The sequence below is a fragment of the Lepidochelys olivacea genome, assembly GCF_965140295.1.
Source record: "Lepidochelys olivacea isolate rLepOli2 genome assembly, chromosome: 28".
In the NCBI taxonomy this organism is placed as follows: Eukaryota; Metazoa; Chordata; order Testudines; family Cheloniidae; genus Lepidochelys; species Lepidochelys olivacea.
In genome coordinates this window covers 1,645,599-1,656,611 of record NC_140438.1, presented here as the reverse complement: position 1 = coordinate 1,656,611, position 11,013 = coordinate 1,645,599, and the positions used below count along the sequence as shown (strand labels likewise).

The 11,013-nt window shown below is 65.8% G+C and overlaps 2 protein-coding genes across 4 annotated transcripts; both read left to right on the top strand.

Annotated features, from left to right (window-relative positions):
• Positions 1–1,698: 1,698 nt before the first annotated feature.
• On the top strand, positions 1,699–3,696 carry LOC311514177 (uncharacterized protein). The gene is made up of 3 exons (XM_084616619.1): positions 1,699–1,825; positions 2,097–2,154; positions 2,915–3,696. The coding sequence occupies exons 1-3, from the start codon at positions 1,700–1,702 to the stop codon at positions 3,637–3,639; spliced, it is 909 nt and encodes a 302-aa protein (XP_084472745.1). The 5' UTR covers position 1,699; the 3' UTR covers positions 3,640–3,696.
• On the top strand, positions 3,650–9,955 carry TMEM102 (transmembrane protein 102; the record flags this gene model as incomplete). 3 transcript variants are annotated; one of them, XM_084616618.1, is made up of 3 exons in its annotated part: positions 3,650–3,704; positions 7,734–7,993; positions 8,586–9,955. In XM_084616618.1, the coding sequence occupies exons 2-3, from the start codon at positions 7,738–7,740 to the stop codon at positions 9,953–9,955; spliced, it is 1,626 nt and encodes a 541-aa protein (XP_084472744.1). In that variant the 5' UTR covers positions 3,650–3,704; positions 7,734–7,737. The 3 variants fall into 3 exon arrangements, with proteins under 3 accessions (XP_084472744.1, XP_084472742.1, XP_084472743.1); XM_084616616.1 differs by lacking the exon at positions 3,650–3,704 and adding an exon at positions 5,035–5,070; XM_084616617.1 differs by lacking the exon at positions 3,650–3,704 and adding an exon at positions 6,151–6,266.
• Positions 9,956–11,013: the final 1,058 nt, after the last annotated feature.

The following is an 11,013-nucleotide window of genomic DNA, read 5'->3' as shown; positions in this document are numbered from 1 at the left end:
GGGGCCTGCGGGTCGGGAGTGGGGGGCACCGGCGGGGCTGGGGGGGGCAGGGGCCTGCGGGTCGGGAGTGGGGGCCACCGGCGGGGCTGGGGGGGGGCAGGGGGCAGCGGGTCGGGAGTGGGGGGCACCGGCGGGGCTGGGGGGGGCAGGGGGCTGCGGGTCGGGAGGGGGGGGCACCGGCGGGGCTGGGGGGGGCAGGGGGCTGCGGGTCGGGAGGGGGGGCACTGGGGGGGGCAGGGGGCTGCGGGTCGGGAGTGGGGGGCACCGGCGGGGCTGGGGGGGGCAGGGGGCTGCGGGTCGGGAGGGGGGGCACTGGGGGGGGCAGGGGGCTGCGGGTCGGGAGTGGGGGGCACCGGCGGGGCTGGGGGGGGCAGGGGGCTGCGGGTCGGGAGGGGGGGCACTGGGGGGGCAGGGGGCTGCGGGTCGGGAGTGGGGGGCACCGGCGGGGCTGGGGGGGGCAGGGGACTGCGGGTCGGGAGGGGGGGGCACCGGCGGGGCTGGGGGGGGATTTATAAGTGGCCCCCTGCCCCTGTCACACGGAGCCGCCTGCGCGAATCCCAGCTGAAGGGGGCGGGGGGGGATTCGCCGTGGGGGGGGGGTTGGCGGAGGTAACCATGGCAACGCCGTGCTCCACGAGCTGACCCTGCATTGCGGGGGGGGCGGAGCTGGGAGCCCGGCGCCGAGATGCGGCCACCTCTGGGGCGGGGCGGGGCGGCGGCGCCGAACACGGCAGCGGGTCCTTCCCCCTCGCCCTGGTTCACACCGAATTTCCTTCTCGCTTCACTCCGGCGCGCCCCAGTTCCCAGGGCCCTGGCTCCAGCCCCCGGGGGGGGTCCCCTGCGCCCCTCACTCCTCCCCCACCCTGCTTCTCTCCCCGGCTCCGGAAGAGGAGTGGGGGGCTGGGGGGTGAGAGCGGGGGGGCTGGGAGCCCGGACTCCTGGGTTCGCTCCCCGGCTCTGGGAGGGGAGTGGGGGGTCTGGGGGGTTAGGGCAGGGGGGGCTGGGAGCTAGGACTCCTGGGTTCGCTCCCTGGCTCTGGGAGGGGAGTGGGGGGTCTGGGGGGTTAGGGCAGGGGGGGCTGGGAGCCAGGACTCCTGGGTTCACTCCCTGGCTCTGGGAGGGGAGTGGGGGGTCTGGGGGGTTAGGGCAGGGGGGTTGGGAGCCAGGACTCCTGGGTTCGCTCCCTAGCTCTGGGAGGGGAGTGGGGGGCTGGGGGGTGAGAGCAGGGCGGGGCTGGGAGCCAGGACTCCTGGGTTCACTCCCTGGCTCTGGGAGGGGAGTGGGGGGTCTGGGGGGTTAGGGCAGGGGGGGCTGGGAGCCAGGGGATCCTCTGTAGGGTCCTGGAGCCTTCTGGTGGCAAATCCCTGGAGTGTCTCCTGCATTGTGGGACACCCCTGCCCCCCATATCCTGCAGGGTGAGACCTGGCCCCCTTCCCCGCCCCACTGAGGCAGCCAGTCCCCGCCCTGGGGCCGGCTGGACGCTCAGACACATCGACACCAGTAGGGGGCAGCACGTGCCCGCGTGTCACAATGGCGGCTCTGCCTCCCCCTGCAGGATGCCCCGGGAACTGCATCACAATGTTCCGGGCCGGGGCCCCCCGCCTCCCCCCGCCCCGCGCTCCCCAGTCAGCTGTGCCGGCAGGGTGGGGGGCAGGGATGCAGGGCCCGGCTCGCAGGCTCTCGGCCCCGCCCCCTCTCCGATGGGGGAGACCCCCTGCCCCCGGTGCCCCATCTCCGGCCCCTGCTGCCTGGACGTTCAGGACACGGTCCTCCTCCTGGTGGCTCTCACCCTGCTGGGGCAGGTCGCCCTGAAGATCGTGACGGTGGTGGGCGGCGCTAGGGGGCGCTGGGGGGCAGGGAGGGGGGCGGGGGGCTCGGCAGGGGGCGCTCTCCCCTGGCAGGCGGGGCTGGCCCCTAGGGGGCGCTGTGGGGCAGGGGGCGGGGCGGGGGACGCTCTCCCCCGGCAGGCGGGGCTGGCCCCAGGGCGTCGCTAGGGGGCGCGGTGGGGCAGGGGGCGGGGGAGATGGTTGTCGCTGCTCCACCCCAGAGGCGGCTGCATTTCCCCGCTCTCAGCCTGTCCCCTGCTCCGCTCCCCAGATCTGCCACCAGCTCTGGAGGCTGCTCACGGGGCTCGGAGGCTTTTTTGTGCCCAAGGGTAAGTTGGGGAGTTGGGGGGAGGGGCGGTTCTGTGATGGGGGGGGCCCTTCCTGGGGGAGGGCTGGGGGGTGAGAGCCTGGGAGGAGGAAGGGGGGGACTAGACTGGAGGGGGAGCCCTGCTCGCCTCCTACGCCCCACAGGGAAGGGACTCCGGTGTGGGTCCAGCTCATCCCTGGCTTGCGGCTTCCCCATTCAGCCCTTTCCTGCTTCCCCCATTCAGCCCTTTCTTTCTTTCTCCTTAATCCGTTTTCTTTCTTTCTTTCTTTCTTTTCTCACTCCTTTCATTCTTTCTTTCTTTCTTCCTTTTTCATTAATCCTTTCTTTTCTCACTCCTTTCATTCTTTCTTTCTTTCTTTCTCATTTAATTCATTTCTTTCTTTCTTTTATCACTCATTTTTTTCTTTCTTTCTTCCTTTTTCATTAATCCTTTCTTTTCTCACTCCTTTCATTCTTTCTTTCTTTCTCATTTAATTCATTTCTTTCTTTCTTTTATCACTCATTTTTTTCTTTCTTCTTTTCTCACTAATCCTTTCTTTCTTTTTCTCACTCCTTTCCTTCTTTCTTTTTCTCACTCCTTTCTTTCTTTCTTTTCTCATTCATTTCTTTCTTTCTTTCTCATTTAGTCAATTTCTTTCTTCCTTCCTTTCTCATTAACTCTTTCTTTCTTTTTTTCTTTCTTTCTTTCTTATTAATCCATTCTTTCTTTCTATCTTTCTTTGTTTCTCACTCATTTCTTTCTTTCTTTCTCACCCTCACAGCACCTCCATCCCCGCCGCCCGACGCCACCATCCGGAAGCCCCGCTGCCCGACGCACGACCCGAGCCCCATCTCTCCCCGTCACCGGCGCGCCCCTCCCTGGGAGCTGCCCCTGCCTCGGCTCTGCCCCTGGGAACCCATGCGGCTCACCATGGACGTCAACCTGCACCGGGACCCGCCCCGGCACGACCGTGTGCCCCCCCGGGGCCTCCACGACGCACCTCGGCACCGCCCCAACGCCCTGGGGCCCTACCATAACTGCACCTGCCCCCGGGCCGCGTCGGCCTCCTCTGCCCTGCCCCGCTATGCCAGCCAGCCCAAGCTGCGCCCGGCCACCGTCTCCCGCGGCACCGACGCCCGCCCGGTACCCGGGGTCCGGTTCCGCCCCACCAGCCGGGAGGAGCTGGTCTTGTCGGGGGCCGAATCCCAGCATCAGTGGCCCACCAAGGTCTACATCTACCCAGTCCACCCGGAGACGCCGCCTGGCAGCCGCGACCCATCGCCCGGGCGCCGGGAGCTGCGCTGGAAGGAGAGCGCGGGGAGGCCAGCAGGGGGCGCCAGGCAGAGCCGGGACCTGGCCACCGACACCACCGAGGAGGGGGCAGCGGAGAAGCAGGCGCTACCCGGTGGCCGCGCCCGGTATTTCAAAGTGCAGGAGCCCTCCATGCAGGACTGGGTCTACCGGCCCCTCAAGGAGCCCCACTGGAACTGGAACCAAGTGGGCTAAAGTGCGGGGCCTGCTCTCCCCCCTGCCCCAGCTTGGAAAATAAAGAGTAAAGCCACGTAGCACTGGTGGGTGCCTGGCCCCAGCCCCCTGCTCTAACCACTCGACCCCACTCCCCTCCCGGAGCCCGGGAGAGAACCCAGGAGTCCTGGCTCCCAGCTCCCCCTGCTCCAACCCACCAGACCCCACTGCCCTCCCAGAGCCCGGGAGAGAACCCAGGAGTCCTGGCTCCCAGCTCCCCCAGCTCTAACCAACCAGACCCCACTGCCCTCCCAGAGCCCGGGAGAGAACCCAGGAGTCCTGGCTCCCAGCTCCCCCTGCTCCAACCCACCAGACCCCACTGCCCTCCCAGAGCCCGGGAGAGAACCCAGGAGTCCTGGCTCCCAGCTCCCCCTGCTCCAACCCACCAGACCCCACTGCCCTCCCAGAGCCCGGGAGAGAACCCAGGAGTCCTGGCTCCCAGCTCCCCCTGCTCCAACCCACCAGACCCCACTCCCCTCCCAGAGCCAGGGAGAGAACCCAGGAGTCCTGCCTGCAAATCTCATGCCACTGGGGTGAATTGGGCGCGGGGCGGGGGCTGTGACATCAGCGAGCAGGGTCTTCGGGGTGGGGGGGAGATACCAAAGAACTACCGCCCCCAGCATGCTTTGCGGGATGGCTTTTCTCCTGAAGAAACTACAGCTCCCAGGTTGCCTATGGCTCAGAATTGCCCCCGGTTTCGGTGTTTCATTTTAATGCCCATGGGGCCCTGCAAAATGTTCTCTTCCCCAAGGGGCCCTACAGTGATACAGATGGGGGCCCACGGCCGGCTGGGGGCTGGGAGGGAGAGCTACACTTCCCAGAGTGCATTGGGCAAGGGAGAGTGGCAGGACTACAATCCCCAGGAGGCACTGGGGCCATTGGCAGGACTACAATTCCCAGGGTGCATTGGGGGAGCGGCAGGACTACAATTCCCAGGGTGCACTGGGGGGTATTGGCAGGACTTCAGTTCCCAGGGAGCATTGTGGGGTATTGGCAACACTACAATTCCCAGGATGCATTGCGGGGTATTGGCAGGACTACAATCCCCAGGGGGCAGTGGGGCTCGTCCTGCTAGGGGCGGGGCTGGCCGCTCCCAGGTGAGCTCCTTCTGCCAGGTGTGTGATTCCCCGCCCCGCCCGGCGTGGGCTGCAGGGAGGGGGCCTCTGTTCCCCACACCTGGCTTGGGGCGGGGCTTTACCTGGCTGGGGGCGGGGCTTAGCACACCTGGGAGCTGGCCCGGCCAAGGAAGGAGGCAGAAGGAGGAAGTGTCGCTCCCACCTGTTGGGGGGGCAAAGCTGGGTCCCCCGGGCTCCTCCCATAGGGGCTGGATCTGTGTGAGCCCCCGAAACCCTTCCCCCCCCCCGCCCTCAGGTGGGACCCAGGCATCCAGCGTCGGCCACGCACAACTGGGAGGTAAAGACCCCAGCCCTGCAGGTGCCCCCCAATCCTGACCCGCAGCCCCCCCCAGCCCAGCCCTGCCGGTGCCCTCATTCCCGACCCGCAGCCCCCCCCAGCCCAGCCCCGCCCCGCCGGTGCCCTCCAATCCCGACCTGCAGCCCCCCCAGCCCTGTCAGTGCCCCCCAATCCTGACCTGCAGCCCCCCCACAGCCCAGCCCCGCCGATGCCCCCCCACCCCGACCCACAGCCCCCCCACAGCCCAGCCCAGCCCTGCCAGTGCCCCTCACTCCCAACCCACAGCCCCCCCAGCCCAGCCCTGCCGGTGCCCCCCAATCTTGACCCGCAGCCCCCCCAGCCCAGCCCTGCCGGTGCCCCTCACTCCCGACCCCCAGCCCCCCCCACAGCCCAGCCCCGCTGGTGCCCCCTACTCCCGACCCCCAGCCCCCCCCACAGCCCAGCCCCGCTGGTGCCCCCCACTCCCGACCCCCAGCCCCCCCACAGCCCAGCCCCGCCGGTGCCCCTCACTCCCGACCCACAGCCCCCCCACAGCCCAGCCCCGCCGGTGCCCCTCACTCCCGACCCACAGCCCCCCCCCAGCCCAGCCCCGTCAGTGCACCCCAATCCCAACCTGCAGCCCCCCCCACAGCCCAGCCCTGCCGGTGCCCCCCAATCCTGACCCGCAGCCCCCACAGCCCAGCCCTGCCGGTGCCACTCACTCCCGACACACAACCCCCCCCAGCCCAGCCCTGCCGGTGCTCCCCACTCCCGACCTTCATCCCCCTGCTGCCCCAGCCCTGTCCCCCGCATCTCTGCCAGTGCCCCTCATTCCCAGTGCATGGGGAGGGGGGTCTGGAGAAGGCTGGGAGGAGGGGAGATGTGGGGGTGGGCCCCGCTTATAGGGCAATGGGCGACAGGGAGGGGCTGACTGGGACAGCAGGTCGAGGAAAAATCATGGAGCAGGTCCTCAAAGAATCAATCCTGAAGCACTTGCATGAGAGGAAAGTGATCAGGAACAGCCAGCATGGATTCACCAAGGGAAGGTCATGCCTGACTAATCTAATCGCCTTCTATGATGAGATTACTGGTTCTGTGGATGAAGGGAAAGCAGTGGATGTATTGTTTCTTGACTTTAGCAAAGCTTTTGACACGGTCTCCCACATTATTCTTGTCAGCAAGTTAAAGAAGTCTGGGCTGGATGAATGCACTATAAGGTGGGTAGAAAGCTGGCTAGATCGTCGGGCTCAACGGGTAGTGATCAATGGCTCCATGTCTAGTTGGCAGCCGGTGTCAAGTGGAGTGCCCCAGGGGTCGGTCCTGGGGCCGGTTTTGTTCAATATCTTCATAAATGATCTGGAGGATGGTGTGGATTGCACCCTCAGCAAATTTGCGGATGATACTAAACTGGGAGGAGTGGTAGATACGCTGGAGGGGAGGGATAGGATACAGAAGGACCTAGACAAATTGGAGGATTGGGCCAAAAGAAATCTGATGAGGTTCAATAAGGATAAGTGCAGGGTCCTGCCCTTAGGACGGAAGAATCCCATGCACCGCTACAGACTAGGGACCGAATGGCTAGGCAGCAGTTCTGCGGAAAAGGACCTAGGGGTGACAGTGGACGAGAAGCTGGATATGAGTCAGCAGTGTGCCCTTGTTGCCAAGAAGGCCAATGGCATTTTGGGATGTATAAGTAGGGGCATAGCGAGCAGATCGAGGGACGTGATCGTTCCCCTCTATTCGACATTGGTGAGGCCTCATCTGGAGTACTGTGTCCAGTTTTGGGCCCCACACTTCAAGAAGGATGTGGATAAATTGGAGAGAGTCCAGCGAAGGGCAACAAAAATTATTAGGGGGCTGGAACACATGAGTTATGAGGAGAGGCTGAGGGAGCTGGGATTGTTTAGTCTGCAGAAGAGAAGAATGAGGGGGGATTTGATAGCTGCTTTCAACTACCTGAAAGGGGGTCCCAAAGAGGATGGCTCTAGACTGTTCTCAATGGTAGCAGATGACAGAACGAGGAGTAATGGTCTCAAGTTGCAGTGGGGGAGGTTTAGATTGGATATTAGGAAAAACTTTTTCACTAAGAGGGTGGTGAAACACTGGAATGCGTTACCTAGGGAGGTGGTAGAATCTCCTTCCTTAGAGGTTTTTAAGGTCAGGCTTGACAAAGCCCTGGCTGGGATGATTTAACTGGGAATTGGTCCTGCTTTGAGCAGGGGGTTGGACTAGATGACCTTCTGGGGTCCCTTCCAACCCTGATATTCTATGATTCTATGAGGAAGGGGGCTGTGGCAAGGGGGCAGCTACTGACGAGGGGAGTTCGTGGCGGGGGATGACCTTGCTAATGACCATGGGGGGCAGGTTATGGGCGTAGAAGAGAGGGCAGATTACACCTGGGTGCGGATGGGGTCAGGATATGGGGTTGGGTGGGGGGGGGCAGGTTATGGAGTAGGGGGGACTGGGGGCAGGATACAGGGGAAGGGGCAGGTTATGGGGGAGCGGCTTTGGGGCACCTGGGCACAGATGGAGCGTGGGGGGCTCGGTTGGAGGGGCAGGTTATGGGGTGGGGAGGGGCAGTTTCGGGAGGGGTCCAGTCTAGCAGTGCAATGGGAGAGAAAGGTGGGGCCCCTCCCTGGCGCCCCTCCTTTTACCCCCTTCCCCTTGTCCCCCTGCCCGTGCAGGGTCATGACCTCCCCAGAGTGGGGCTCTGTCCCCCGCCCGGCCCAGCCCCTCACGGACCTGGATTTCCACTCGGGGGCCCGGATCGCTGAACTCAACCAGCTGGTCCAGGAGCTCAGCAAGTGGACGGCACGGGACCCAGGCGTCCGGGCCACCCAGGAGCTGGTGGTCCAGGAGCTCAGCAAGCGGACGGCACGGGACCCAGGCGTCCGGGCCACCCAGGAGCTGGTGGTGCTCAAGGACTTTGTGTTCTCCTTGCTGGGTGAGTGCCGGGAGCCCGGACGCCTGGGTTCTCTCCCCGGCTCTGGGAGGGCAGTGGGGGCTGGTGGGTCAGAGCAGGGGGGAGCTGGGAGCCCGGACGCCTGGGTTCTCTCCCCGGCTCTGGGCAGGGAGCGGGGGCTGGTGGGTCAGAGCAGGGGGGGCCGGGAGCCCGGACGCCTGGGTTCTCTCCCCGGCTCTGGGAGGGGAGTGGGGGCTGGTGGGTTAGAGTGGAAGTGGGGCTGGGAGCCCGGACTCCTGGGTTCTCTCCCCGGCTCTGGGAGGGCAGTGGGGGCTGGTGGGTTAGAGCAGGGGGGAGCTGGGAGCCCGGACGCCTGGGTTCTCTCCCCGGCTCTGGGCAGGGAGTGGGGGCTGGTGGGTTAGAGCAAGGGTGGGCTGGGAGCTGGGACGCCTGGGTTCTCTCCCCGGCTCTGGGAGGGGAGTGGGGGCTGGGGGGTTAGAGTGGAAGTGGGGCTGGGAGCCCGGACTCCTGGGTTCTCTCCTGAACTCTGAGGCTATGGTGGTTGGATGCAGATGAGTCAACCCGGACTCCTGGGTTCCTTTTTTTCCTAGCCCCTCGTCCTTTCTCCCGCCAGGTCTGGTGCAGCAGCTGGACGGGAGGCTCCCGTTGGCCAACGAGTACCTCCTCCTCTCCGGCGGGGCCCGCCAGGGCACGGTGGACATGGACCCAGGCGTCCTGGGCCGCTTGGCCCCGGGGGCCGACTACGATGCCGACTACACCCTCCTGGTGCCCGTCCTCCAGGCCCGCGGCTGCCCCGTCACTCTGGACATGTGCCGGTGCCCACCGGGCCACGCCTGGCTGGCGCTAGGCCCCTTCGGGCCCGAGGCTTGCCGCTGCTGGGCCGACTGCTGCCGTGACCATGGCGGCGAGGCCTACCTGGCCCCAGGCCTGGTCTCGGCCTGGTTCTCCCAGGCCTTGGGCGCCGTGGCCGACAGGGTCCGGGCTGCCCCGCGCCGAGGGGGGCCGGTGGTGGAGCGGGTGGCCGGCCACGGGGGCCTCGTCACCCTGCTCCTGAGCCACGGCACGGTGCGGGCGCTGTACGACGTGGTGCCCGTGGTGGCCTTCCAGGGGTGGCCGGCGGTGGCCCAGGAGTGGCTGGGCCGCAGCCATTTCTGGGACGGCAAGCTGAGGGAGGAGGACGTGGCCGGGGGCTTCTACCTCCTGCCCGGCTCGGACCCGGCTTGGCGTGAGGCCTCGGGCCCAGTGGAGGCCTCGGGCCCGGCTTGGCGTGAGGCCTCGGGCCCAGTAGACGCCTCGGGCCCAGCTGGTCATGAGACCTCGGACCCGGTAGACGCCTCGGGCCCAGCTGGACATGAGGCCTCGGACCCGGTGGAGGCCTCGGGCCCGGCTTGGCGGGAGGCCTCGGACCCGGTGGAGGCCTCGGGCCCGGCTTGGCGGGAGGCCTCGGACCCGGTGGAGGCCTCGGGCCCGGCTTGGCGGGAGGCCTCGGGCCCGGCTTGGCGGGAGGCCTCGGGCCCGGCTTGGCGGGAGGCCTCGGGCCCGGCTTGGCGTCTGTCCTTCTCCCGGAGCGAGTTCCATCTCAAGAAGGCCGTGCCGCCCCCGCTGCTCCAGGCCTACCGGGCCGCCCGGGCCGCCCTCGGCGGGGCCTGGGGCGGGCGGGCGGGGCCCTACCACCTCTGGACCCTGGTGCTCTGGGCCTGCGAGCGCCTGCCCGCCCGCTACCTGGGCCGGGAGGAGAACGCGGCCCATTGCCTGCTGGGCCTGCTGGACGACATGGCCGCCGGCCTCGGGGCCGGGGCCGGTCCCCACTACTTCCTGCCCGGCTACGACAGGCTGGCGGGGGTCCCGGAGCCGGGCCTGGCCCGCGCGGTGGCTGCCGTCAGGGGGGACCCGGCGGGGCACCTGCGGGAAGCGGTGGAGAGGGTCAAGATGGCCGCCAAGTTGGGCAGGGGGCTGGACGCGGGGGCCGAGGCTGAGGAGTAGGGGTGGGGTGTCATATCATCTCCCTCTGCTCTGGGAAGGGAGTGGGGTCTAGGGGTTAGAGCAGGTGGGCTGGGCGCCAGGACTCCTGGGTTCTCTCCCCAGCGCTGGAAGGGGAGTGGGGTCTAGGGGTTAGAGCAGGTGGGCTGGGCGCCAGGACTCCTGGGTTCTCTCCCTGGCTCTGGGAGGGGAGCAGGGGAAGCGGGTCTGGGAGCCAGGACTCCTGGGTTCTCTGTATTCCCACTCTCTTCGGGGTTTGGAGGTTGCCTGACTCCTCCTGTCATGAAAATCCACGTTTCCCAGACAGCTCAGGGCTACTAAGACTTTATCGTGGGTTACTCATACATATATATATGTATTTTGGTACCATTTAAATGTGCCAAAAAGAGTCCGGAATTAGGGGGAGGGGGGAACTGATCCAAGAGAACCCCAAAATGAAGGTATTGTCAGGGGCCTTTGGATCTATTTGATTGCAGGGGTGACAGCATTTTTGGGGTGAGTATCAGACCCGGGGGGGGTGTCTTGTAACATGTGGGAGCTGTCCGATGGGGGAACCTCGATATTTTGCGGGAGCTGGCATGGGAAATTGGACGGGGACCCCAGAATTATAGGGGGTCGGATGCATTCAGTTCTTTTCAGTGGCCTGTGAGCCCCAAAATATCAGCTGGATATTTCCACTGAGAGTTTGATCCCCTGTTTTGTGGGGGAGCGTTGGCGGCTGGAAAATTGGGGCGTTGGGTACCGATGGGCAGTGAACCCCAAATGAGGGGCTATTGAATCTTTCCACTGGGCCCCCAAAATCAGTACTGTGGGGGTGAACAGCTGGGCTGTGCCCCTGAAAAGTTTGGGGTTCTCTGGAGTTTAGCGGCGTAGGCTAGGCTGTGGCCCCGGTCAAGTGCCCCCCCTCCTGTTAAATGTGGGGGCCCAGAGCGATTTGGTAGAAGGGGGCTTGCGGGAAGGCCAGTGATTTTCCGGGTAGTTCTTCGTCCCTCTGTCCTTTTGGGGGACAGCGGGGTGTGTGTTGTCCCTGATGGAAGGGATGGGCCGATGGGTGGCGGGCG